The 20,284-nt window shown below is 40.0% G+C and overlaps 6 protein-coding genes across 10 annotated transcripts; 4 read left to right on the forward strand and 2 right to left on the reverse strand.

The window, feature by feature from the left end:
- The first annotated feature begins 343 nt into the window (after positions 1-343).
- LOC135800412 (carbohydrate sulfotransferase 5-like) lies at positions 344-3,308 on the forward strand. Its single transcript, XM_065313644.1, has 4 exons — positions 344-709; positions 785-1,511; positions 1,998-2,177; positions 2,359-3,308. The coding sequence occupies exons 2-4, from the start codon at positions 844-846 to the stop codon at positions 2,669-2,671; spliced, it is 1,161 nt and encodes a 386-aa protein (XP_065169716.1). The 5' UTR covers positions 344-709; positions 785-843; the 3' UTR covers positions 2,672-3,308.
- Positions 3,309-3,401: 93 nt separating this feature from the next.
- On the forward strand, positions 3,402-4,516 carry LOC135800779 (uncharacterized). Its single transcript, XM_065314099.1, has 5 exons — positions 3,402-3,633; positions 3,684-3,914; positions 3,976-4,108; positions 4,161-4,318; positions 4,379-4,516. Exons 1-5 carry the CDS (start codon positions 3,517-3,519, stop codon positions 4,514-4,516), a joined length of 777 nt encoding a protein of 258 aa, XP_065170171.1. The 5' UTR covers positions 3,402-3,516.
- Positions 4,517-4,628: 112 nt separating this feature from the next.
- On the forward strand, positions 4,629-5,918 carry LOC135800413 (uncharacterized). Its single transcript, XM_065313645.1, has 5 exons — positions 4,629-4,835; positions 4,886-5,116; positions 5,178-5,310; positions 5,372-5,529; positions 5,590-5,918. Exons 1-5 carry the CDS (start codon positions 4,719-4,721, stop codon positions 5,824-5,826), a joined length of 876 nt encoding a protein of 291 aa, XP_065169717.1. The 5' UTR covers positions 4,629-4,718; the 3' UTR covers positions 5,827-5,918.
- A 21-nt stretch (positions 5,919-5,939) lies between these two features.
- Positions 5,940-8,403, forward strand: LOC135800411 (modular serine protease-like). 2 transcript variants are annotated; one of them, XM_065313642.1, is made up of 8 exons: positions 5,940-6,098; positions 6,181-6,259; positions 6,320-6,430; positions 6,490-6,627; positions 6,686-6,943; positions 7,003-7,305; positions 7,360-7,559; positions 7,614-8,403. In XM_065313642.1, the coding sequence occupies exons 1-8, from the start codon at positions 6,059-6,061 to the stop codon at positions 7,835-7,837; spliced, it is 1,353 nt and encodes a 450-aa protein (XP_065169714.1). In that variant the 5' UTR covers positions 5,940-6,058; the 3' UTR covers positions 7,838-8,403. The 2 variants fall into 2 exon arrangements, with proteins under 2 accessions (XP_065169714.1, XP_065169715.1); XM_065313643.1 differs by having other exon boundaries at positions 6,187-6,259.
- Ranbp16 (Ran-binding protein 16) lies at positions 7,939-12,844 on the reverse strand. Of its 2 annotated transcripts, none has more exons than XM_065313633.1 (11): positions 12,539-12,844; positions 11,994-12,401; positions 11,251-11,943; positions 10,830-11,193; positions 10,437-10,752; positions 10,084-10,376; positions 9,449-10,011; positions 9,217-9,379; positions 8,777-8,854; positions 8,401-8,719; positions 7,939-8,340 (listed from the first exon to the last, which is right to left on the reverse strand). In XM_065313633.1, exons 1-11 carry the CDS (start codon positions 12,551-12,553, stop codon positions 8,244-8,246), a joined length of 3,309 nt encoding a protein of 1,102 aa, XP_065169705.1. In that variant the 5' UTR covers positions 12,554-12,844; the 3' UTR covers positions 7,939-8,243. The 2 variants fall into 2 exon arrangements, with proteins under 2 accessions (XP_065169705.1, XP_065169706.1); XM_065313634.1 differs by having other exon boundaries at positions 9,241-9,379; positions 12,539-12,843.
- A 454-nt stretch (positions 12,845-13,298) lies between these two features.
- slmb (beta-transducin repeat containing E3 ubiquitin protein ligase slmb) lies at positions 13,299-20,115 on the reverse strand. 3 transcript variants are annotated; one of them, XM_065313639.1, is made up of 7 exons: positions 19,486-20,115; positions 16,431-16,653; positions 15,726-16,369; positions 15,175-15,437; positions 14,914-15,100; positions 14,673-14,841; positions 13,299-14,579 (listed from the first exon to the last, which is right to left on the reverse strand). In XM_065313639.1, exons 1-7 carry the CDS (start codon positions 19,537-19,539, stop codon positions 14,560-14,562), a joined length of 1,560 nt encoding a protein of 519 aa, XP_065169711.1. In that variant the 5' UTR covers positions 19,540-20,115; the 3' UTR covers positions 13,299-14,559. The 3 variants fall into 3 exon arrangements, with proteins under 3 accessions (XP_065169711.1, XP_065169713.1, XP_065169710.1); XM_065313641.1 differs by having other exon boundaries at positions 13,299-14,472; positions 14,911-15,100; XM_065313638.1 differs by having other exon boundaries at positions 14,911-15,100.
- Between the last annotated feature and the right edge of the window lie 169 nt (positions 20,116-20,284).

Below are 20,284 nucleotides of genomic sequence, written 5' to 3' on the forward strand. Positions count from 1 at the left end.
TTTAATAGATACTTTAAAAACTATGCATGCTTTGACGCAAACAAAAACACTCTGTTGTACATGCCTACAACAAACCATTTTTTATTTTAAAAGAAACACTACTTAAATTTGTTTGCCAAAAAACATTTGTAACGGAAGTTAATAAAATAACTGTAAAGGAAGTAGTAGTTTTTCACAAATCCTTATTTCAGACATTTTACCAATAGAATATAACCACTTTACCTGCAAATTATCATCTAATATTGTTATCAATAGATTTAAAACCCTTCTAATCACCAATTTGAAGCGCGCATGACGGACAACGTGCATGTCAAGCGCGAGTTTGCTACCAGACACCATAATCCGCTTGCTGCCCACCACGGCTACCAGCGCTGTTCTCTACACTATTCGTATTCGCGCAGTAGTTCTCGTGATGTCGTTTAGTGTGTACGGCACAGCGGAGCACGACAACACTCGTTGACGGCACCTCTTCCACTCAACTCAATTCCCAACGAAGTGAAAGACACTCGCAGCTGCATTCGTCCGGACATTCGACCCACGGAGGCCTAGATTACAATTAGACACCGATGCGCAACCGGAGACATCGCCTTGCCGAGTTTCATCCCGTCTCGCGATGTGAAGTCATCACCAACGCAACTCGGCGTGTTTTTATTTCGAATGTTAAATCGAAAACCGTCCCGTTAATTTCTGCAATCATTATGCTATCAAGGTGAGTAGCTAAACTATACAGTGATTCACTGATGAATATTAAACCTTGTGTAAATAATCGCGCATCTGGTTGTAGATTATGAACATATTATAGCAAATATACCCGCTGATGGCATCATCAAGCACCACATCGCAATGATAAAGCGAGTCAACCTCATCGGCTTCGCCTGCATCACAGTCTTCTGCGTGCTGCTCATATTCTCCTATAATCAGAAAGCAATCATCCCGAATGTGCCTCTGTATGGTGAGCAGCATGTGGTGGAGGACTATCTCTATAACCTGTCCACCACCCCTTTCATAAGAGAAGTACTCTACAGGCAAAAGTTTGCGCTTGATCAGGAAGCCAGAGACTATGCCTTCCCGCATGGTGAAAGTCTCAAAGACTATGCGATGGTGTCAGGCGGCAAGCCGCTGCGGAGTATTATTCTCACTACCTGGCGATCTGGATCCACCTTTCTCGGTGATATTCTCAACGCTGTGCCGGCAACGTATTACCACTATGAACCACTGCTCGACTATGGCATCGTGCAGATTCGTGGCGCGCCACTGGCGGAAACTGCGCTGACCGCGCTCAAGAATCTCCTCAACTGTGATTATGATGAGATGCAAGCGTATCTGGAGTATGGCAAGACGCATACGTATCTGTTCACGCATAACACGCGTCTGTGGAATCGCTGCGAGCCTAGTCACCTCTGTTGGGACGCCAGCTTTCTGAACGAGTTTTGTAAACTTTTTCCGTTTCAAATGATGAAAATCGTTCGGCTGCGGCTGAAATTAGCCGAGGAATTATTAAGGGACGAATCGTAAGTAATGCATGTGTTGAATGCTTGTTTTTTCTACATTAACGGACACAATACAAATGAGAAATCAATTCTTAATGTGCTGCCATGTTGGGAGCATTATAACTTCATCGATTGTTACTGTGTCACACGCCAATATATCGTCACACAATGGAACTGTATAATATATCGCGTGTGTGTGCGTTTTGTTGTCCAGTCGTGACGCAGATAGTCTAATTTCAATTCTTGCATCCAACATTCCTAACGGGTTTTTTTTCATTATTAATTTTGTATAGCGTGCATCCATTTTAAACTTTTAAGTCACGTTACTTCCAAAATGCTTTAATATTTAGTTTATGCTACGGGTTTATTGATTATTTGTCTCCTTTTGTTGAAATACGCGTGTACGTGAAACAAGTTGAGTTGTTTTTCTAAGTGAAATGATGAAAAATATAACATAACATAAATAACTCTTATGTTAGTTGTAAATCAGTCTATTTTGTTTTGCAGGCTGAATGTGAAAGTCGTGCTCCTCGTGCGTGATCCTCGTGGCACGTTACAATCTCGCAAACACCGTGATTGGTGTCCCGGCAACGCCGACTGTGATAAACCTGATCTTTTGTGCGCCGACATGGTCTCTGATTACAATGCTGCCGTGCAACTTGCGGAAAAGTACCCAAATACATTTAAGTAAGTTTATAAGTCAAAACATTCTTCTAAAAATCTACTCGATATTCTTGAAGGCCTTGACTAGTAATTATTTCGCCGGTTAATTCAAGGTTTCACTTATGATGCTTACATTAATGTAAATTTAATCGCGATTGTCATGCTATTTAACTAATAATTTGATTTGTTTGTTTGTAATTTACAGAGCGGTGAGGTACGAAGACCTCTCCTTGAACCCGCGTACGATGACCAAAGATATTTTCGATTTCTACGGCCTCAAGTTCCATGCGAACGTCAATGACTTCCTGGAGTCGCACACCAAGTCCAATATCGGTGGTGTGAGCAGCACGTTTCGCGATTCGCGTTCAGCTCCGTTTCATTGGCGCTCTGATTTGAACGCCAGCGAGGTGCAGTACATCGAGGAGAGCTGCGAGAAGGCGATGCGTCTTTGGGGCTATGTCAAACACAAGCCATACGCGCGTGATACCGACACATTGACATCATTCTCGATCGTTTAACATCGAAGCAAATTTGATTGGATTATGAATAGATACTTGCACGATTGATTGCTGGCCATATTGTTTTGGCAAACGTAATGCGCACCCGTGGAATTGCCGTTTTGGATTATTTATTTATTTATCAGCCTATTATCATGCTCAATACAGATCGCATTTATTAAACGATAGGAGAACACACACGCACACCCGGTTTGGTTTAGATTTAAATATTAGCATATGGGCAGCTATGATGACGACTTCTCCCTATTATAGTCAATTTATTGTTATTTAAGCGTGTGATATCAACGAGCAAATCGAACTGGATGCATTTTTATACGCCGGATGTCATTACTGAATCATTCTGAAGCATATCGATACCAATGTTAATTTTAAGTTGTAAATGTGTAATCAAAGATATGAAATCAAACGCCGTGCTGCAGTTACAACAATTACGCTGAAGTGTTTCTACAATGTGTGCCTTTTTGAAGGAATTTAAACGAAATCACACGAATAATGCTCATCACAATTTTCTTTACCGATAAGTGTTTTTTAGTCGCGGTTTAATGTGTGTATTAGATGTCGGGATAGAAAAATGAACAAATGTCGAACAAGTGAATATGAACACAATATTTGTGCAAATAAAGCAGAATTAAGTACATTCTAGACATTTCTAGACGAATATTTCAACATTTTGAAAATGTATTTGAAGTTGTTATTTTTAGCTTCAACTGCTCAACTTTAAAACTCACGCAACATCTGATCAAAATAACATCGGTGTTAAAAATAGTACTACGCCATGTATAAAATCAAATTGCAGCGTGGAAACGCCTCATAAACCTGCCTCAACTACATCCTAAAGACAAAAAATGCCTATCGAAGTTAAAGCTAAAAGTTCCCCCGAAGAAAAACACGATTATGACGTGAATGCCGTCATATTCCATAAGGGATTCATTTACAGTGGTGCTGATGACGGAAAAATAATTGTAAGTCTTGATTATAACAAATTTTCCTCATTAAAACCTTATTTGATTAGAAATGGGATGAGAATATCAAGAAAATCGCCGATTGTCAAGCGCATCCATGCTCCATTTATTCTCTAGCTGCTATTGAAGAAACAATTTACTCTTGTTCCAATGACGGAACAGTAAAAGCCTGGACGTTGGATTTGAAAGAGAAATCAACTATAGTTGAAAACACTGCGGTAGAATTTTGGAAGTTGGCTGTTTCCGATGGTATCTTATTCGCGGGAGACGACAAAGGTGGTGTAAGTTTAACTAAATAAAACGTCAATAAAGTGCGTTTCAAAACAATGAATACCACTACAGATTATGTCTATCATAAATGACAAACCGCACGCAATGTACGAAATTCTTGAGGGCATCAAGGACATGCAAGCGGATGGTAAAACACTTTTCACTGGCAAAGACATCGATATTACAGTGACTACAATCGGAGATGGTATAATTCTCAAACTTAGCATTAATAAAAACTAATAAATCATGATTGTAAGGTCCTAAACCACAATTTTCTACAAGAAAAGTAATGCAGGGTCGTGCTCCAATCACCTTGGCAAAAGATAAATTAATATTTGTGGATATTCCAGCAACTGGCCTATTAATACATGAGAATAATAGCGATGGCCAGTTTAAACCAGTTACAATGAAGCCAGTAAAACTGAATTGAATTAAAAGCAGTAATCTACAGAAATAATAAAAAACATGTTTTCAGGCTGCGCATTCAATGATTATCAACGCTGTAGCAGGGCAAAGAGAGCAATCAACCGCCGAGACGGTTTTCTACAGCGGCAGTTGGGATAAATATGAACACAATATTTGTGCAAATAAAGCAGAATTAAGTACATTCTAGACATTTCTGGACGAATATTTCAACATTTTGAAAATGTATTTGAAGTTGTTATTTTTAGCTTCAACTGCTCAATTTTAAAACTCGCGCAACATCTGATCAAAATAACATCGCTGTTAAAAATAGTACTACGCCATGTATAAAATGAAATTGCAGCGCGGAAACGCCTCATAAACCTGCCTCAACTACATCCTAAAGACAAAAAATGCCTATTGAAGTTAAAGCTAAAAGTTCCCCCGAAGAAAAACACGATTTTGACGTGAATGCCGTCATATTCCATAAGGGATTCATTTACAGTGGTGCTGATGACGGAAAAATAATTGTAAGTCTTGATTATAACAAATTTTCCTCATTAAAATCTTATTTGATTAGAAATGGGATGAGAATATTAAGAAAATTACCGAATGTCAAGCGCATCCGTGCTCCATTTATTCTCTAGCTGCTATTGAAGAAACAATTTACTCTTGTTCCAATGACGGAACAGTAAAGGCCTGGACATTGGATTTGAAAGAGAAATCAACTATAGTTGAAAACACTGCGGTAGAATTTTGGAAGTTAGCTGTTTCCGATGGCATCTTATTCGCGGGAGACGACAAAGGTGGTGTAAGTTTAACCAAATAAAACGTCAACAAAGTGCGTTTCAAAACAATGAATACCACTACAGATTATGTCTATCATAAATGACAAACCGCACGCCATGTATGAAATTCTTGAAGGCATCAAGGACATGCAAGCGGATGGTAAAACACTTTTCACTGGCAAAGACATCGATATTACAGTGACTACAATTGGAGATGGTATAATTCTTAAATTGAGCAGTTCTGGTATTAATAAAAACTAATAAATAATGATTTTAAGGTCCTAAACCCCAATTTGCAACTAAAAAAGTAATGCAGGGTCGCGCTCCAATCACCTTGGCAAAAGATAAATTAATATTTGTGGATATTCCAGCAACTGGCCTATTGATACATGAGAATAATAGCGATGGCCAGTTTAAACCAGTTACAATGAAGCCAGTAAAACTGAATTGAATTGAATGCAGTAATCTACAGAAATAATAAAAAACATGTTTTCAGGCTGCGCATTCAATGATTATCAACGCTGTAGCCGGCCAAAGAGAGCAATCAACCGCCGAGACGGTTTTCTACAGCGGTAGTTGGGATAAAACCATTAAAAAGTGGAAAATCGCCGACGGAAAATGCGATATTCTAGAAACAATTGATGTCGGATTGGTTGTCAATGCATTGATGGTGGATCCAAATGGCCGATTATTTGGAGGTTTAGCTGATGGCTTTGTTATTAGAGTTCAATAAGAATAATAAATAAACTGTCAGTCCCTATCGTGGCAAAAACCACATGATAATCTTTGATCTGTAATTAATTTATAATATACGTATTTCCCCTACTATTACTATTTAATACCAGTTTTGGCGGATGTTATGAATGCGCGTCGTAGTGGCAATTCCCAAATAAGAATAATACCAGTCAGTCATCAGTCTCTCCTCATTCAGAGTATATGTTTCGGTAGTTAAACACCAATGTAAAATGGACATAAACCTATGGATTACGATCATTCTGTGTAATTGTAAGAATTAACCTTTAATTTAAGTTAGTGAAAACTTAAAACTCTTGTACTTATGCAAATTTCAAATGTTCATGTGTGCCAGTTTTAGCAATTATAGACTGTTATCGTTTAAAACATCCCAGAACCCAAATAACGCCAAAGATATCAATATCCTCTTGCAGGTAAGCAATTTCAAATTTATATTACTCATATTCAGTTAATTAATTAATCATAAACTGCAGGAATGACCAACATGAATGTGGGCCTTCCTCATGTATATCAGAAAATCAAATTTGTGATGGTAAACGTGATTGTGCAGATGGTTCAGATGAAGTTGGATGTGCGTATTTTCCGTAAGTTTACGTTAAGCAACTTATTTAAATTTAAATTCACCATTTTGTTTTGAATGCAGATGTCCAACATTTGCATTCGTATGTACATACGGTGCTTGTATAAGTCCAGATTTGGTCTGTGACGGATTTCAAGACTGTTCAGACAATTCAGATGAGATTGATCAGCGTTGTGGAGTATCTCCACCTACAAACTGCAGGTTAACTAATTTTTCTAAAGTTAAATATTGCTTGAAAACTATTTAATTGTTTTTTTAGTCGATTGCAGTTTAGTTGCAAGTCGGGCGAATGCATCGATGATGCGAATCTCTGCGATGGCAAGTTGGATTGCCCAGATGGTTCAGACGAAACCGTCCAGGTTTGTTCACTACTAAGATGTCCAGAATATGCATTCCGGTGCGATTATGGCGCATGCATAAACAAAGACTTGGTGTGCAACGGCAAAAGTGAATGTACGGACGGTTCGGATGAAATTTTCTGTGCTCCACGAATGAAACCGAAGGTATCAAAATGCAGGTACTTATATCAACAACATGGCGACAGGTTTTACAAACCAATTTGAACTTACATTGTAGTTTTAAGCAATTCCACTGCGAATCTGGTGAGTGCATCGATGATTTTGACTTGTGTGACGGTAAACCTGATTGCAAGGATGCTTCTGATGAAAACAGCAGGACTTGTTCCATTATAAACTGCCCGAAATATGCATTTCAGTGTGCATATGGTGGTTGCATAAACACAAATTTAGTATGTAATGGACATAGTGACTGTAACGACGGATCAGACGAAGCCAATTGTTCCAATGAACAGCCCGTCGTTCCGACGACAATTGCACCTTCAGCAAACTTGCCAATCAACCCAACTTCGCCAGAATTAAAGTATGAGATTTAAAAAATACTTCACAAAATATTTTAAACCGATCTAAAATTTAGAGACACATGTATAATTCCATTTGATTTCCCCAATGGACGAATAATTCACGACAGCATGGATGTGCTCAGCTATCCGTACGAACATTTTGCGAAAAAATACAGCAAAATTAAATTCCAGTGCAAATCTGGGTATTATTTGCACCCGCCTGACGCCACTTCAATTTGTATGAATGGCTGGTCTTCTTTTCCTGCTTGTTTAAGTAAGAAATACAAGAAATAATACTCTTTACCTACAAATCTACCAATTATTTCAGGTACGTGCATGTCAGTAATTCGAACACAATCAATGCTCGTGAGATGCACTCTGGATAATACGGTTGTGTCTTGCGCAAATCCAAGGCAGGGAACCATTGCAACAATGACCTGCGCTCCAGGCTACACGAAACACCCTTCCAGCGAAAGTCACACTCGTGTTTGTCATGATGGGTCTTGGGATAATCCACTCTTATATTGCGTTCCGGTTGTAGCCATCAATTAGTATCAATTGTTCTTTATAATCTAATCATCAGTAACACAGAGTATGTACACACACATTATAAATGCAGTCGGCCGGCACGTGGCAGATAGAAATCGTGGAAATCCGATGCAAAATTACATATACCTTTATTATCCTCGCCTTTGCCTGTATCATCATTTCGCAATCGGTGCGCTCCGTCCATAATAACAAAAAGAATAAGAGAATTACTGAAAATAAAATTACCTATGAACTACACCATGGTCAGTTTGCATTTTGAAATAGAGGGCGCGCCGCGTCGATTATCCCTCATTTGGTTCACGTGGATAAAAATTATTGCAATGCGCTGGTCGACGTCGACGGGAGTGTGCGTCCTCAAGATTGCGCTTGTTAACGTGTTAGTTTAGCGTTTTTCCGGATTATTGAATCACTATGATGTCATCATATCACTAACCGACGTGTTTACGTTGGGTCCTTTCAACGAATCGTTTATATCTCGACGGAACATTGATAGATTTTGTGTAAACCTGGAAAAATAAATCATGTAATCACGATAAAGTAAAAATAAAACCGCGGAATTTACATACCGATCTCGGTTCTTTGTTAATAAATTTCGCTCAATGCCTTCCATCAAATTCTCAAACCACTGAGCCATGGCCGCTTGTTTATCCGGTGGTTGACTGCGAATAATATTCTCGCGCATCTGATTAAAATACTCCTCATTTAGTAAGATGAGTCCGAGCAGCGGCCGTGACATTGACCACTGATTTCGGCAGTCCTCAAACATGATCACATTCAGTACGGTGCTGAGGATCTGCTGCAATATCTCAGGATGCACCTCCAATACTTGGAGAAACATATCGCTGGACGGCGCCATGCCGACACGGTTCTTTTTGCCAGGGAACGCTGTGATAAACTCACATTAAAAATTGATGTGTGAAGATTAATAACAAACAGACTTACGTTTTTGTGTTAATTGTTTAAATAAATACGTTACTATATGATCCAATGAGGTACAGCATCCAGTGCACACCGTCGTATCTGCAACGCCAAGTACCAAACCAAAATAAACATATTAATAAGTGTCGAGTGTAATGAAGCAGTAATGATGCGCATGCATTGCAGTAACTTTTCAGTCACGACTAGTATGTACAGTCAGAGACAGCAGCATGGAAACACAAAACCCCGGAATACGGATGTTGGGCCAGAACAAAAAAGAAAACAATAAGCAAAGCGTTGTGGTTGACGACGGAAATTTAGTCCCTTCGGTTGCTTTGTGTTTTGAACGCATTCCGATTATACACAGTTCTCTACATCTAAAACGTCGGCAACACTCTCTAAGTATGTCTGGGCAAAACTGAATGCAGAGATGACAATGCTGTGTGTCCCTGTACCGCACAAACCTGTGTAGTTGTTCAGTTGCGCACCTAAGGCAGTCAAACCCTCCGATATCGAGGAGAGAATGTAGAGGAAAACGTGCGGCTCCAACGTCGAGAGGAAACTCATGTGATCCTGCGTGAGGCACTCGAGCAGCAGATAATATGTTTGTGATAATTTGGGAAAATCCTACATAAAGAAACACACAGAATAATATTTCAAATTCAACAACGCAAAAACTAATAATTTAATACTTACCAATAAATCTGACTGTGGTATCGATAGAAGTAGCTTGACAAAAATATTTAACGCGTTGTCCAGTGCCTCGTCACCATACAGACGAAACACACCAAAATTGACGTAGCTGCCGCACAGCGCTGCTTTCAGCATTGAGAAACAGATCGAGATACCCTTCAACTTCAGCGGATACGTTTGTTCCTTGGGAACCTCCACATTTAATATTCTACTACCATAACTACAAATAATTTTACTAGCTTCTCGGAATAGAAGAATGCCATTCGGCGATGAGACGTCGAACTGCAATCGCTGACTACGATTCTGCAGCAGCTCAGCGAAGAGCTTTAACACAGGCGTCGTCACCTGCGGGTCGTGGTACCACATCTCAATGGAGCTCAGCAATATAGGTGTGTAGGATGGATATACCCAGTCAAAGAGCATCATGTACGACGTTTTCGTATTGAACGCATAGGCCAAACCGCGCAGGTCTCTCGCCAAGCCAATAAGGGCTTTCTTTGCTTCGTCTTCGACAAATATTGGCGAATCCACAGTGGCGAATAGATTACCAAGGCGTTCAAATGATGCTACAATAAAATATCCACGTTTTAAACCATAGTATGATGTTTATAATTATAAATATAAAAAAGTGAACATACTTGTGAGTGGAATCATAAAAGTGTGAAACCGATCTTCGTCTTCGCCCAAATCCACCATCAAAAGCCTCCCCAATGAAGTGTAGAACATGGAACGGCATCGCATCTCCGTGATGGCCACAGCATTACCCAGGAAGGGAAAGTGTTCACTCGTGTGATTGTTTAACATGAATTGTACTTCGTCTAATTTTACCAGTTTACGCACACAACTATATCCCACTGATAGGTCGTTCAATAACTGCAGCGTTCTACTAATTATCTGTTCACTTCGGCCCCAGTATTTCAAATTTGTGATTCTAAAAACCCAACCAAATCATGTATACTTTTGTAAAAAAAAGTGAATATTTTACACTTACATTTTTCTAATAAAAACACTCAGTACAGTCGCCTCGTCATTGAGCCCAAGAACCTCTGAAAGTCGGCGATATACCTTCGAGTTCTTCTGCACCTGATCGCCCACATAAATTTTTCGGAATTGTTCGAAGAAGCTGAGCATTGCAAGCTCGAGTTTCTCACAACCACCTTGCCCCAGCCGCGAATCGGTCAGATTCATTAGCTGCAATACACGGCAGACTAATTCACCATCCATCGCGTCATGTTCTTCGTTGCTATTGAAAGATACCCGCCCTCCAATCGCCGAGCCAATAATATAAACCAACCAAGTCAACCGGCCTTAAAACAAGATTAAATAAAACCACTTAATTAACAACTGAAACTTAAAACTTATAGAAGAAAAGAAGCAGGCGTACCTTCCTGAATGTTGATTTCAATTTGTTGTGTTTGACTCGCTAATAATTCCTGATAGGTGCGTGCAGATTGGTCAAAAAGTTGCACAAGCAGTGTGCATGTTTTCTCATACTCGCATCGGCCAATAACAGAAAGTTGTTCTAGTTGCTGTTGCACCATGCCGAGATCCTCGATGGGATCTTCCAAACCATCACGTACGACTACAGCGACAGACTCCAGTCGGGATGTGATGTAAGCATTTGTCACTTCGGGTGTGTACGTCTCAAGTAAATGCGGTTCGGTTGCCTTCACGTATGGTACAGAAGCAACCATTCTCTGCCATAAACTGAGCAGGTAATGCACACTATTTGGTGCAAACTGCCACATCTTTAAACAAAATTAAATAAATAATGAAATATAATAAACTATTGCTGTTTTTCCTACCTGTAAACTTTGTACGGTGAATTTGGCAATCAATTGTATTGCTTCCGGATAATTATCAACCATAACAAGCTCACCAAGTTGATAATTCGACTTCAGCCTCGCTAATAATCTGCAAAACTCATGATAGTTGGCCGAATCACTCAAACCTTGCGGATTCTGCAAAATATGCTTAACCCCATTGACGAGATGCGTAAGAAACTTGGCGCGTTCTGTGTTGCTAAAAAGTGACCGGCGCACAGACGCGATTTGAACAAGGCATGACAACGCCAATGAAGACAACGTATTAGGTAACGAGTGGTACATGTCAAAGAAAAGTTTCAAAGTCGTGAAATCCAGGAACGCGGGCCGCCAACTAGTCGGAATCTGTACGGTACATAAATCATCCGACGATTCATCAGACGACGTGCCAATAAAATCAAACGTGAGGCAATTCTGCGCTAGTTTCAACAACTGCGTCATCAGCCCATGTTGTGCTTCATCATTAAAGTTGAGATTCTTGCAATTCTCTCTCGCTGTCCCTAGCAGTGAGCATGAAAGCCGAAATATCTCAAACAATTGCGTGTCGCGAAACGACGACGCTATTTTGCGATGTTTCGTGAGTGAGCGGTTGGCTTCCACTTCGCTGATTTGATTCATCTCACATGTGAGTTGTGAGAGCAATTGCACTCCGATCATGCAATATTCCACTGACCCCTAAAATCACATTTTTAGTGATAATTTAATGGATATTTTATTAGTTTTACCTGTAAAAACTTGGATATATCTGCCACAACATTCCGAAAGACATAATCTTCCTTATGTGTGTCAAACCATCCAAGCTTTGTGATTCTAGCAAACAATGACACCAGAGCTTGGACCACAAACGGAGGAAGTTTTGGCCGCGTCGCCAGGTAGTTGAGGACATAGTTACGAATGTCAACACGCTGCTGCAGGCTCAGCCCCTGCGCGCTGCGAGACACCAGCTTGGTGAGTGTGGTTGCAGCCAACAACTGCGCATAGCAAGAATCACCTCTGTCCAAAAGCACCTGGCACTTGGTGAGCGCATCAGGACCCTCCTGAAAGACCACCAGGCCGTTCTCGGCCTTCGCGCGCACCGCCGAGTCCTGCGACTCGTACAGCTGCTTGCATAATAGCTCCAACTGCCTGATTTCCTGCGCAAACAAAAGCGAGAGTTAGTGATAGCGCCGATGGCGGTTCGTACGGCAAAGGTTAAAAGACAATGGCATTGTGTTTTTTCGAGTGGTTTACGCAAGATGTTCGTATGTAAGTTAATTGCAGCGAGCGGTACCTGTTCATCAGCCATTTTCGCAGGAGTTCATTTGTGTGCACTTCTTGCTGGTTGCGTTGCGGATGCCGGGCGACGAGGAAACGGCGCGCGTGCGGCGATTTGGACTCGGACACTATTCGCTCGTCGGTAGCGTCGGCTGCACACAGCAGAGACCGCGACGCGCGGACAATTTATTGATGGGACCCCGGTCGGCGCTTGCAACGGAATCGCGGAACTCGCCGCTCGCCGTATTTGTTGCCACTGCGAGGCGGCAAAGATGCAAAACACGAGTGCGCCGTGTGCGTGACGAGCGTGTTCGCACGGGATAAGCGATCGGTGTGTGAGTGCGGCGGCTGTCAATTGGAAGCTCCGCGGCTGCGCCATGTAAACCATTCTATGCAACTTCAAAATTAAAACACGATTTATTTGCTTTTGCTTACCTGCAGTCACATTCAGTGAAGCAAAACAATACATTACAAATAGTAAAACTGCGTTATATTATTTAATATCTGAGTTTCATATAAAATTGTTTGTGACACAAGAGAAACATTCTAATGGAGCAAAGTTCAGCCATTTTAAATTTCAAAGAAATGTGTTGCTTATCTATTCATATCAAAAAAAGTTGTATGAGTGTCCGATTTCATTCCACGTAAGTAATTTACACGAGATAAAATTGTGAAACAAGCTAAAATATATTTTGACAGATGTATGTGTCCATTTTTAAGTTTTATGAATGAAGGATTTTATTTGTTTCAACAAATATGAATATTTTATGGTACAGTTGTACTTCATTCAGTTTTATTTTCTCGTTTTTATCACAAAAAGCTCATGTTTCTCAATAAATTTTAGGCTATAATCCATACATATTACTTTGTCACTATTGTTGCAGATGAATCGTAATAGTTTCGTTTATTTCTCAGTTTTTCAATTAAAATGCAGTGTCTTCCATCCATGTTTTTTTTAGTACATACAAATCGATATCAATAGTTGAATGTTTTTAATATTCGTTTTTTTTTTTCAAGTTTTTTTTGTTATACTTTATAACACTATCAGTGCATCATTTGTTTATAAATATTTATACATACATAAATGCAACTGCTGCACAACAAATACGGCCGAAAACAAAGAGATTACATGTAGATTTTCGTAAATGTCGCAATAATCGCACCATATGCTCACAAATTCCTCAATAAAAATATAACGCAATCTCACACGGCGCTGAAACGGCACCGAACGCATCATATGATGTTCCGAGGGGGGGCGAGAAAATAAAAATACGACGCCTATTTAAAAATTCTAACGACGTAAAGCAATAACAATGCGATAAACTTTCTTAAAATGACTACATATCTCAAATTGCTAAACATATAAATGAAATTGTCTAAGAAAAAGGAGAAAAAAACCAGCAGCTAATCCAAGTTTCTACCGGCGCGGCGGCATCGTTGATTGAAATTAAAATATTCTATACATAATACAATTCCTTAACGTATAAAAACAAACGAATGTCAAATTGAAATATGAGTTTTACGTCGAGCGATACATATTTCCAAAAAATGATAATAATAATAACTATACATCTACCGTCCAGAGGCTTACAGCTAAACAAATTTACTCGTCTTACTGTCACTGCCCATTTGAATGTTTTTTTTTTTTCATCTTCGACTTGCTAATGTGATGTCAGCGCATTATAATAAACTAAATAAAAGGTCACAATTTTTTTGACGCCATCCACATCCACGGGATGCATTCCAAGCAACAAATGTCCAGCTTATGTCTTGTCCTGCACTCGCATGAATATACAATTTACCAGAAATCGACCAGCTGAGAGCGGAAATCAAACACTCGATTTAAATCACTGACTTTGAATATGAACGTTTGTATTTGTTGCGATCGACGTGACCACCTTGCGTTGGCTTCCATTGGGTTCGGCGTCCACTCGTACTATCACTCGAAAGCTGCAACAAGACAATCAACGCGACAATCCCACAGTGAAACGACGACGGCGTCGCTGGGCGCCAAGCCAAATGAAAGTGTAAATTAAATCAAAAGTCTTCGAATGTTGCTAAAAAAAGAATCAAAACAAAAACCAACAAAATTAAATAAAAAATGATAAAATTTTAAAAATTATAAAGTAAAAGTTATTGCATTGACTTACGTGAAGGACTACGCGTTGATGACATCTGCGTGGAGCTGCTCGTGTTGTTTTTCGGCGTGTTGTTCTCAGAAGAGTTGAGGAAGTCCCAGATGAGAATGGTGTCGTCGTGTGAACTACTAACGATTTGGAACTCGTCGAACTGCAGCCGAAACACGCGCCCGGTGTGTTCCTAAACAACAAAAACACAAATCATTATAGATCGCTTCGTGGACAGAACGTCAAAAATTGGATTGCTCACCACCAGTGTGCGCAGGCAGAGCGCGTTCGCCGGCTTGCGGGGGTCCAGCGCCGCAATGAGATCCCAGACCTTGATTTTGCCGTCGTAGGCGCCGCTCACGATGCGTTTCGAGTCGAAACGTATACACCGAACAAGCTCCTCGTGACCTTCCAATATTCGTATGCAGGTACCACATTCGATATCCCATAATCTACACAACCGAAACACAGTCAAGGTGAGTAAATAATTAGTGTGGTTTCACCAAATAACAAAAAATATAATTACCTAATCGTGTTATCCGAGCTGCCGCTGACGACCAGACGATCGCGATATTGCAGACATGCGATGCCGCGCTTGTGGCCGTTGAGCGTCCGCACAAACTCACAATTCGATGTGTTCCACACCTTGATGGTGCGATCCCCCGACGCCGAGACGATGTACTTCTCGTCAAAGTCCACCACATTCACAGCCGCTCGATGCCCGACGAGCACGCGACGCAGAGTTATCTCGGATTCGGACGTCATGTCCCACACGGCAATTGATCGATCCTATAATATATTTAATCAGTATTTAAAGTAATAATATTGTATTTTTTTTATTATTTTCTAAGTAATCCATGGTAGTAATTTATAAAATATATTTATTAAAATAATTTGTGATTCTTCTTGGATTTTACAATTTGTTTGAGAGTTTAACATGTTTCGACCTGTGGGCATCATCAGAAACTGTTACACAGGGCGAAACATGTTAAATTCTCAAACAAATTGTAAAATTCAAGAAAAATCACAAATTATTTTAATAAATATATTTTATAAATTAATATTGTATTGTATTACCTTTGAACACGTAACCATCATGCCATTATTAAATCTTAGATGCAGCACAGCCTCGCAGTGGTGAATCAGTGTATTGACCATCTCACCAGATTGGACGTTCCACACGCGTACAGTTGAATCGCTGGACCCGCTTATAATCACCTTATCATCATACTGTAAACACAGCACAGACCCAGTGTGTCCGGTGAGTATCTTCGTACACATCAGCGTGCTACGGTCCCAAATCTTGATCGTATTATCGCGCAGACCACTGACAATCTTCTGATCGTCATATTGTAGACAATAAACACCTTTGCTGTTCTCACTGCGACAATTTATACGTTGTAGAATATGTCGACCATTACGCCAATTGCTCTCGATGCTATCGATGTCTTGAATGATCTTCGGATATAACGAACGGTAGAACGTGTGTGGACGATGATTCTCGCCTGGACGCGGGATGAACAGATACTGAATCCATTGTCGGCGCTCTGCTAATCCACGCCAGAGGGAATCCGTGCGTACCTTACGCTCGATAAGTTTCTTCCAGAGCATACCCTCGGAAATAACACGCAGCCATTCTTTACAGACCAATTCCGCCGCGCATAGACTCTCGGCATCCAGATACGAAAGGACGTTTTCTGCCACGTGGTCCAGACCTTTTTCTATGCGTAAAAAATAAAATATTTAGTTAAATAAAATTAATTTGTGATTTGCTAAACTTACTGGGCAGTAATGAGATAAAGTCTCTTTGTAGCATGGGCTTGAGATAGGAGTTGATGTGTCCGTGCTGATAGTGGCACATCCGAGCGAGTAGATTCTCGACAAACTCCACCTGATCCGTCTCGCTCCATTTTTCGAAGCATTTGAGGCACGCCTCGCGCTCGGCGTTGAACGTTGCCGAGAGCTCTTTCTTGCGCGCGGGATCGTACAGCATCGTCATGCCGAACTGAAATCAAACAACAATCTTATACATTTGACACAATCTTCATCATCTGGCAAAGCACAGAAGTTAAATACCTAGACGCACGCAAACAAATTGACAGACATTCTTTGAAGCAATTAAAATTACATTAGAAGATAAATTGATGAATTGATGGTCTGAAGAAACAACAAATATGAGTTTTATTTCGATGAAATCTCAATTAAAATTTGTTTATTCATGTTCCGGTAATAAATTCGAATTCAAAAATCATATCCGGATTCGTTCTGATTTGCAGCCGTCAAAAACAAGATGATGATGAAAAAAACGGTTGGCGTGCTGTGTTCAATGCCCTCCTCGAGATATTTCGAAAGGCGACGCGCGATGTGTAATAAATGAACCATGGCTGATTTTGCAATGGCGCGCGCACGAGCGAAACCTTGAATGGTTTTTATTTCCTCGGTGAAACACCTGAAGCAAAACGCGGCGCCGACGTGTGTGTGCGCTTATGTGTTGCAAATTGCTATACAGCCAAACTGGTAAACACAACAATGAACGCGCAATCGCAAAAAATGCAATTACAGAAATGTACACATCTGAACTAAACGATGATTCACCAAGAGAAGAAACAAAAGTTGGTGATTTTGCGAGATTCATAAATCTTGTTGTTGGTTACAGTTGAATCTCATATCATTATACATTGTATTACATTGTGTTTCATTGTTCGATTTGTGAGTCTTTTACAACTTTTGCAAGTTCATATGTGTATACATAGGCAACCAACGTTACAATATGCAGTTTCTTCGTCTGCTCGCTCTCCTGATGTTCACTATTGTCATGCAGAATGTACAATAAAACGAGCAAATGCTCAAACATTAGAAAGTGTTTAGTGTATAATCCAAGAAGTTGCTTGCTGTCAGGTGCTACTGTCCGCAACACAACAGAAACACTGGATACAACAAGTGATATTCCGCCAAATTTTTACTTCCTTTCGTTTCTGCATACGAATTGGGCGTTAATTTCGTTTCGCGTGCGTGTCTAGTGTGTGAATCATTTCACAAGTTAATCCTACTCAAGTTACAATTCACTTTCATTCGTTGTTGTAATTCTATACGATTTAAATGTAATATTGTGTAATATACAAAATATTTACAAATTTCAAGTCGAATGTTATCTTGCACAATGCTTAAACAAAGATGGCGTGCTTCTGCCGGTAGCGCATAAAAGTTGTACCATAAAATAAGTAAGGTCAAGGAACCTGCCTCCATTTACGGCAACATCTCGCGTGCGAAACACGGCAAGTATTTATTATTTTACGACATATGCGAAGTCAAAGCCAAAAAATTAATAAACGCATCTCACGACGCTGATAAACCAACCAACTGGGTTTTATTGTTTGCTTTGTGCGATGATGTCGCATGACTGAGTACAAATTGTTTTATTTTGATATTTATAAAACACATTTCTATAAATAAAATATACATTTATACAGAGTATCAGTTAGAGTGAGCATTGTTCCGGTTTCGTGTGAATTTTGCGAGTTTTGAGAAGATTTGCGGTGATTTGATGTAGAAATCGACGATGTGCGCGCGCACCACTCGTGGACACGGTAGAGAATATTATCGTAAATCGTCGAGACGACGCCGAGTTTCTAATTTAGCATTATACGCGAAATGAGCGGCGTGGTTGGAAACAAACGAAGAGCCGGCAAGAAAGTGAACGATTTCGAAATCGCTTCAGTTACGTCGCTCTTGATTTCGTTTTTACTTCATAAATATGAATTCTATAATAATTCAAAGCAAGAATTTCATTAGGAAATCTAATTTATAGATATGTGTAATGCTAATTTTGCTTTTATTGTGTTTTTGTTGTGTTTTGGATCGCTGATTTTGGCAAATTTAATTTCGCTTTTATATCTTACACAACTAACAACAATTATGATCAAATTAATAAAAATTCTTATTAAAATTAGCATTGTTTTGAATTGCAATTGCAAATAAATTTAAATTAATTTTTTTTAATTTTTAAATAGGTTATAATTGAGTAACAAAAACATCATACCACAATTTGAAGCTTTTGTTACTAATTTAACCTCAAAAAAAATAACAAAAAACCATTCGAATTCAATATAATTCAACAATCCGTCAAAAATTGAAAAGAACATAATGAAATGGCACACTTTCTTCTCACCAACACAAATTATCATTCATCAAACATCTGAAAGCAACACATTTGCCGTTAACTTTAGATTTGTCAATCACGAATTGACTTAATTAACTAATCAAGCACGAAGTCCTGCCTATTTAACCCAAATCTCAATAATAGCTACAAATGACTTTCTTCTTATTGAACTTAACTTAAGTAACTTTAAAAGGCATCATATTAAATAAAATTATGATTATGATTATGCAGAGTGAAAAACAAAAGTTGTTTGTTTGGTTCGCGACTGGACTAAACTAAAACAAAACGACCGCCCATGAACACACGTAGTGCTCACAAGGCAGACAGCAATCGAACGTTTCCTCGCGTACACCATACGACCATGAGCGCAAGTGGATATCTCCTTCGGTCGGTTATTGACACAAGATAAAGCGACGCATTGATGACGCCGAAACAACTCAATGCAACTTTGTTGTTTTGATCAATTTCTAAATGTACCTACGTCAATGACTAAGCCAAAATCTACACGCAAGTGACTAATTATTTCTAGAATTGATAAAAAAGATCCCAAACAACTTTTGTTTTATTGCCATAGAGACGCAAAACTTGTTTGAATCTCTTTTCCAATCAAACGCACACAAAGTGAAATGAATTTAATCTGCGTACACCAAGTATACAAAAAGAGTGGTAAGTAATCACCTGTGAGTTACTGTTAGAATCCTCGATGATCTTGTCCGTCTCCATTTTCATCATTTTGCATGCAATTTCACTAAATTTAATCACAGACACAGTGTTTCCGATAGAAACTCTCACGTGAGCACGCAATTTCGTGCTGGTTTTCTTGTCTCTCGTCTCTTTGTTAGCGATGAAGCACCATCAGCCCGTGAGTTCACTACTCACAACGCGCCCGACCTGAATGTGGACATTTTTTCGACTTCGATGGTGGCCCGATTGCGAATTAGGTCGAGAGAGGGCTCACCGACGAGTTCGCATCGCACATCCACACCCTCGCTTCCAAGCACAACCCCCGCAAGACACGAGTTGCACGCGTAATCCGAGTGTAGTATCTCCTTGCGAATACCAATGATGACACGCTTAATTGTGGAATGGATGCACCCTGCACACACAGCTACAGCTGGATGTGATTTATTCCCCGACGGCGGCGTTGACTGCAAGTGCAGATGCGAGGTGCGCGATCAGGTTTCGGGTACTTGACGATCGCTGATCGGCGAAGTATGTTTGTCTATCTGACGGCACGCACGACGCACTCCGCCAGCCCGCCCGTCGCACTGCGATTTGCTGGATTTGCTACGAATGTCGACTGAACGTCGACGGCGACATCGCGGACGTTCGCATGTCTACCAACCGTCGAAAAATCCCCCAGTCCCGATACAACTCGTAGCAGTAGATAACAAACGCGCGTTGTATACGCGTTTTGATTTCGAGAACGTTCGACTGCGAGTACAACCAAGGCAGTTGTGTACGTTTTTACACTTGG

The sequence above is a fragment of the Atheta coriaria genome, unplaced genomic scaffold, assembly GCF_025399875.1.
Source record: "Atheta coriaria isolate IRGN ID8LTWV9N9 unplaced genomic scaffold, Caltech_Dcor_3.1 hic_scaffold_10_pilon, whole genome shotgun sequence".
Taxonomy (NCBI): Eukaryota; Metazoa; Arthropoda; class Insecta; order Coleoptera; family Staphylinidae; genus Dalotia; species Dalotia coriaria.

Excerpts from the sequence above, each read along its gene's own strand:
- LOC135800412 (XM_065313644.1), top strand. The coding sequence starts at position 844 with ATGATAAAGCGAGTCAACCTCATCGGCTTCGCCTGCATCACAGTCTTC. Across the intron at positions 1,512-1,997 it reads GAATTATTAAGGGACGAATC|GCTGAATGTGAAAGTCGTGC; the intron begins GTAAGTAATGCA and ends TTTGTTTTGCAG. Across the intron at positions 2,178-2,358 it reads AAGTACCCAAATACATTTAA|AGCGGTGAGGTACGAAGACC; the intron begins GTAAGTTTATAA and ends TGTAATTTACAG.
- LOC135800779 (XM_065314099.1), top strand. The coding sequence starts at position 3,517 with ATGCCTATCGAAGTTAAAGCTAAAAGTTCCCCCGAAGAAAAACACGAT. Across the intron at positions 3,634-3,683 it reads CTGATGACGGAAAAATAATT|AAATGGGATGAGAATATCAA; the intron begins GTAAGTCTTGAT and ends TTATTTGATTAG. Across the intron at positions 4,109-4,160 it reads AGTGACTACAATCGGAGATG|GTCCTAAACCACAATTTTCT; the intron begins GTATAATTCTCA and ends CATGATTGTAAG.
- Ranbp16 (XM_065313633.1), bottom strand. Across the intron at positions 11,944-11,993 it reads ATATATCCAAGTTTTTACAG|GGGTCAGTGGAATATTGCAT; the intron begins GTAAAACTAATA and ends ATGTGATTTTAG. Across the intron at positions 8,855-9,216 it reads GCAACTGAACAACTACACAG|ATACGACGGTGTGCACTGGA; the intron begins GTTTGTGCGGTA and ends TTGGCGTTGCAG.
- slmb (XM_065313638.1), bottom strand. The coding sequence starts at position 19,539 with ATGATGAAAATGGAGACGGACAAGATCATCGAGGATTCTAACAGTAAC. Across the intron at positions 16,654-19,485 it reads ATTCTAACAGTAACTCACAG|TTCGGCATGACGATGCTGTA; the intron begins GTGATTACTTAC and ends GTTTGATTTCAG. Across the intron at positions 15,101-15,174 it reads AGCTCGGATAACACGATTAG|ATTATGGGATATCGAATGTG; the intron begins GTAATTATATTT and ends TCGGTTGTGTAG.
- LOC135800413 (XM_065313645.1), top strand. The coding sequence starts at position 4,719 with ATGCCTATTGAAGTTAAAGCTAAAAGTTCCCCCGAAGAAAAACACGAT. Across the intron at positions 5,117-5,177 it reads CGGGAGACGACAAAGGTGGT|ATTATGTCTATCATAAATGA; the intron begins GTAAGTTTAACC and ends ATACCACTACAG. Across the intron at positions 5,311-5,371 it reads AGTGACTACAATTGGAGATG|GTCCTAAACCCCAATTTGCA; the intron begins GTATAATTCTTA and ends AATGATTTTAAG.
- LOC135800411 (XM_065313642.1), top strand. The coding sequence starts at position 6,059 with ATGGACATAAACCTATGGATTACGATCATTCTGTGTAATT. Across the intron at positions 6,099-6,180 it reads TACGATCATTCTGTGTAATT|TTTTAGCAATTATAGACTGT; the intron begins GTAAGAATTAAC and ends CATGTGTGCCAG. Across the intron at positions 6,628-6,685 it reads TCTCCACCTACAAACTGCAG|TCGATTGCAGTTTAGTTGCA; the intron begins GTTAACTAATTT and ends TTGTTTTTTTAG.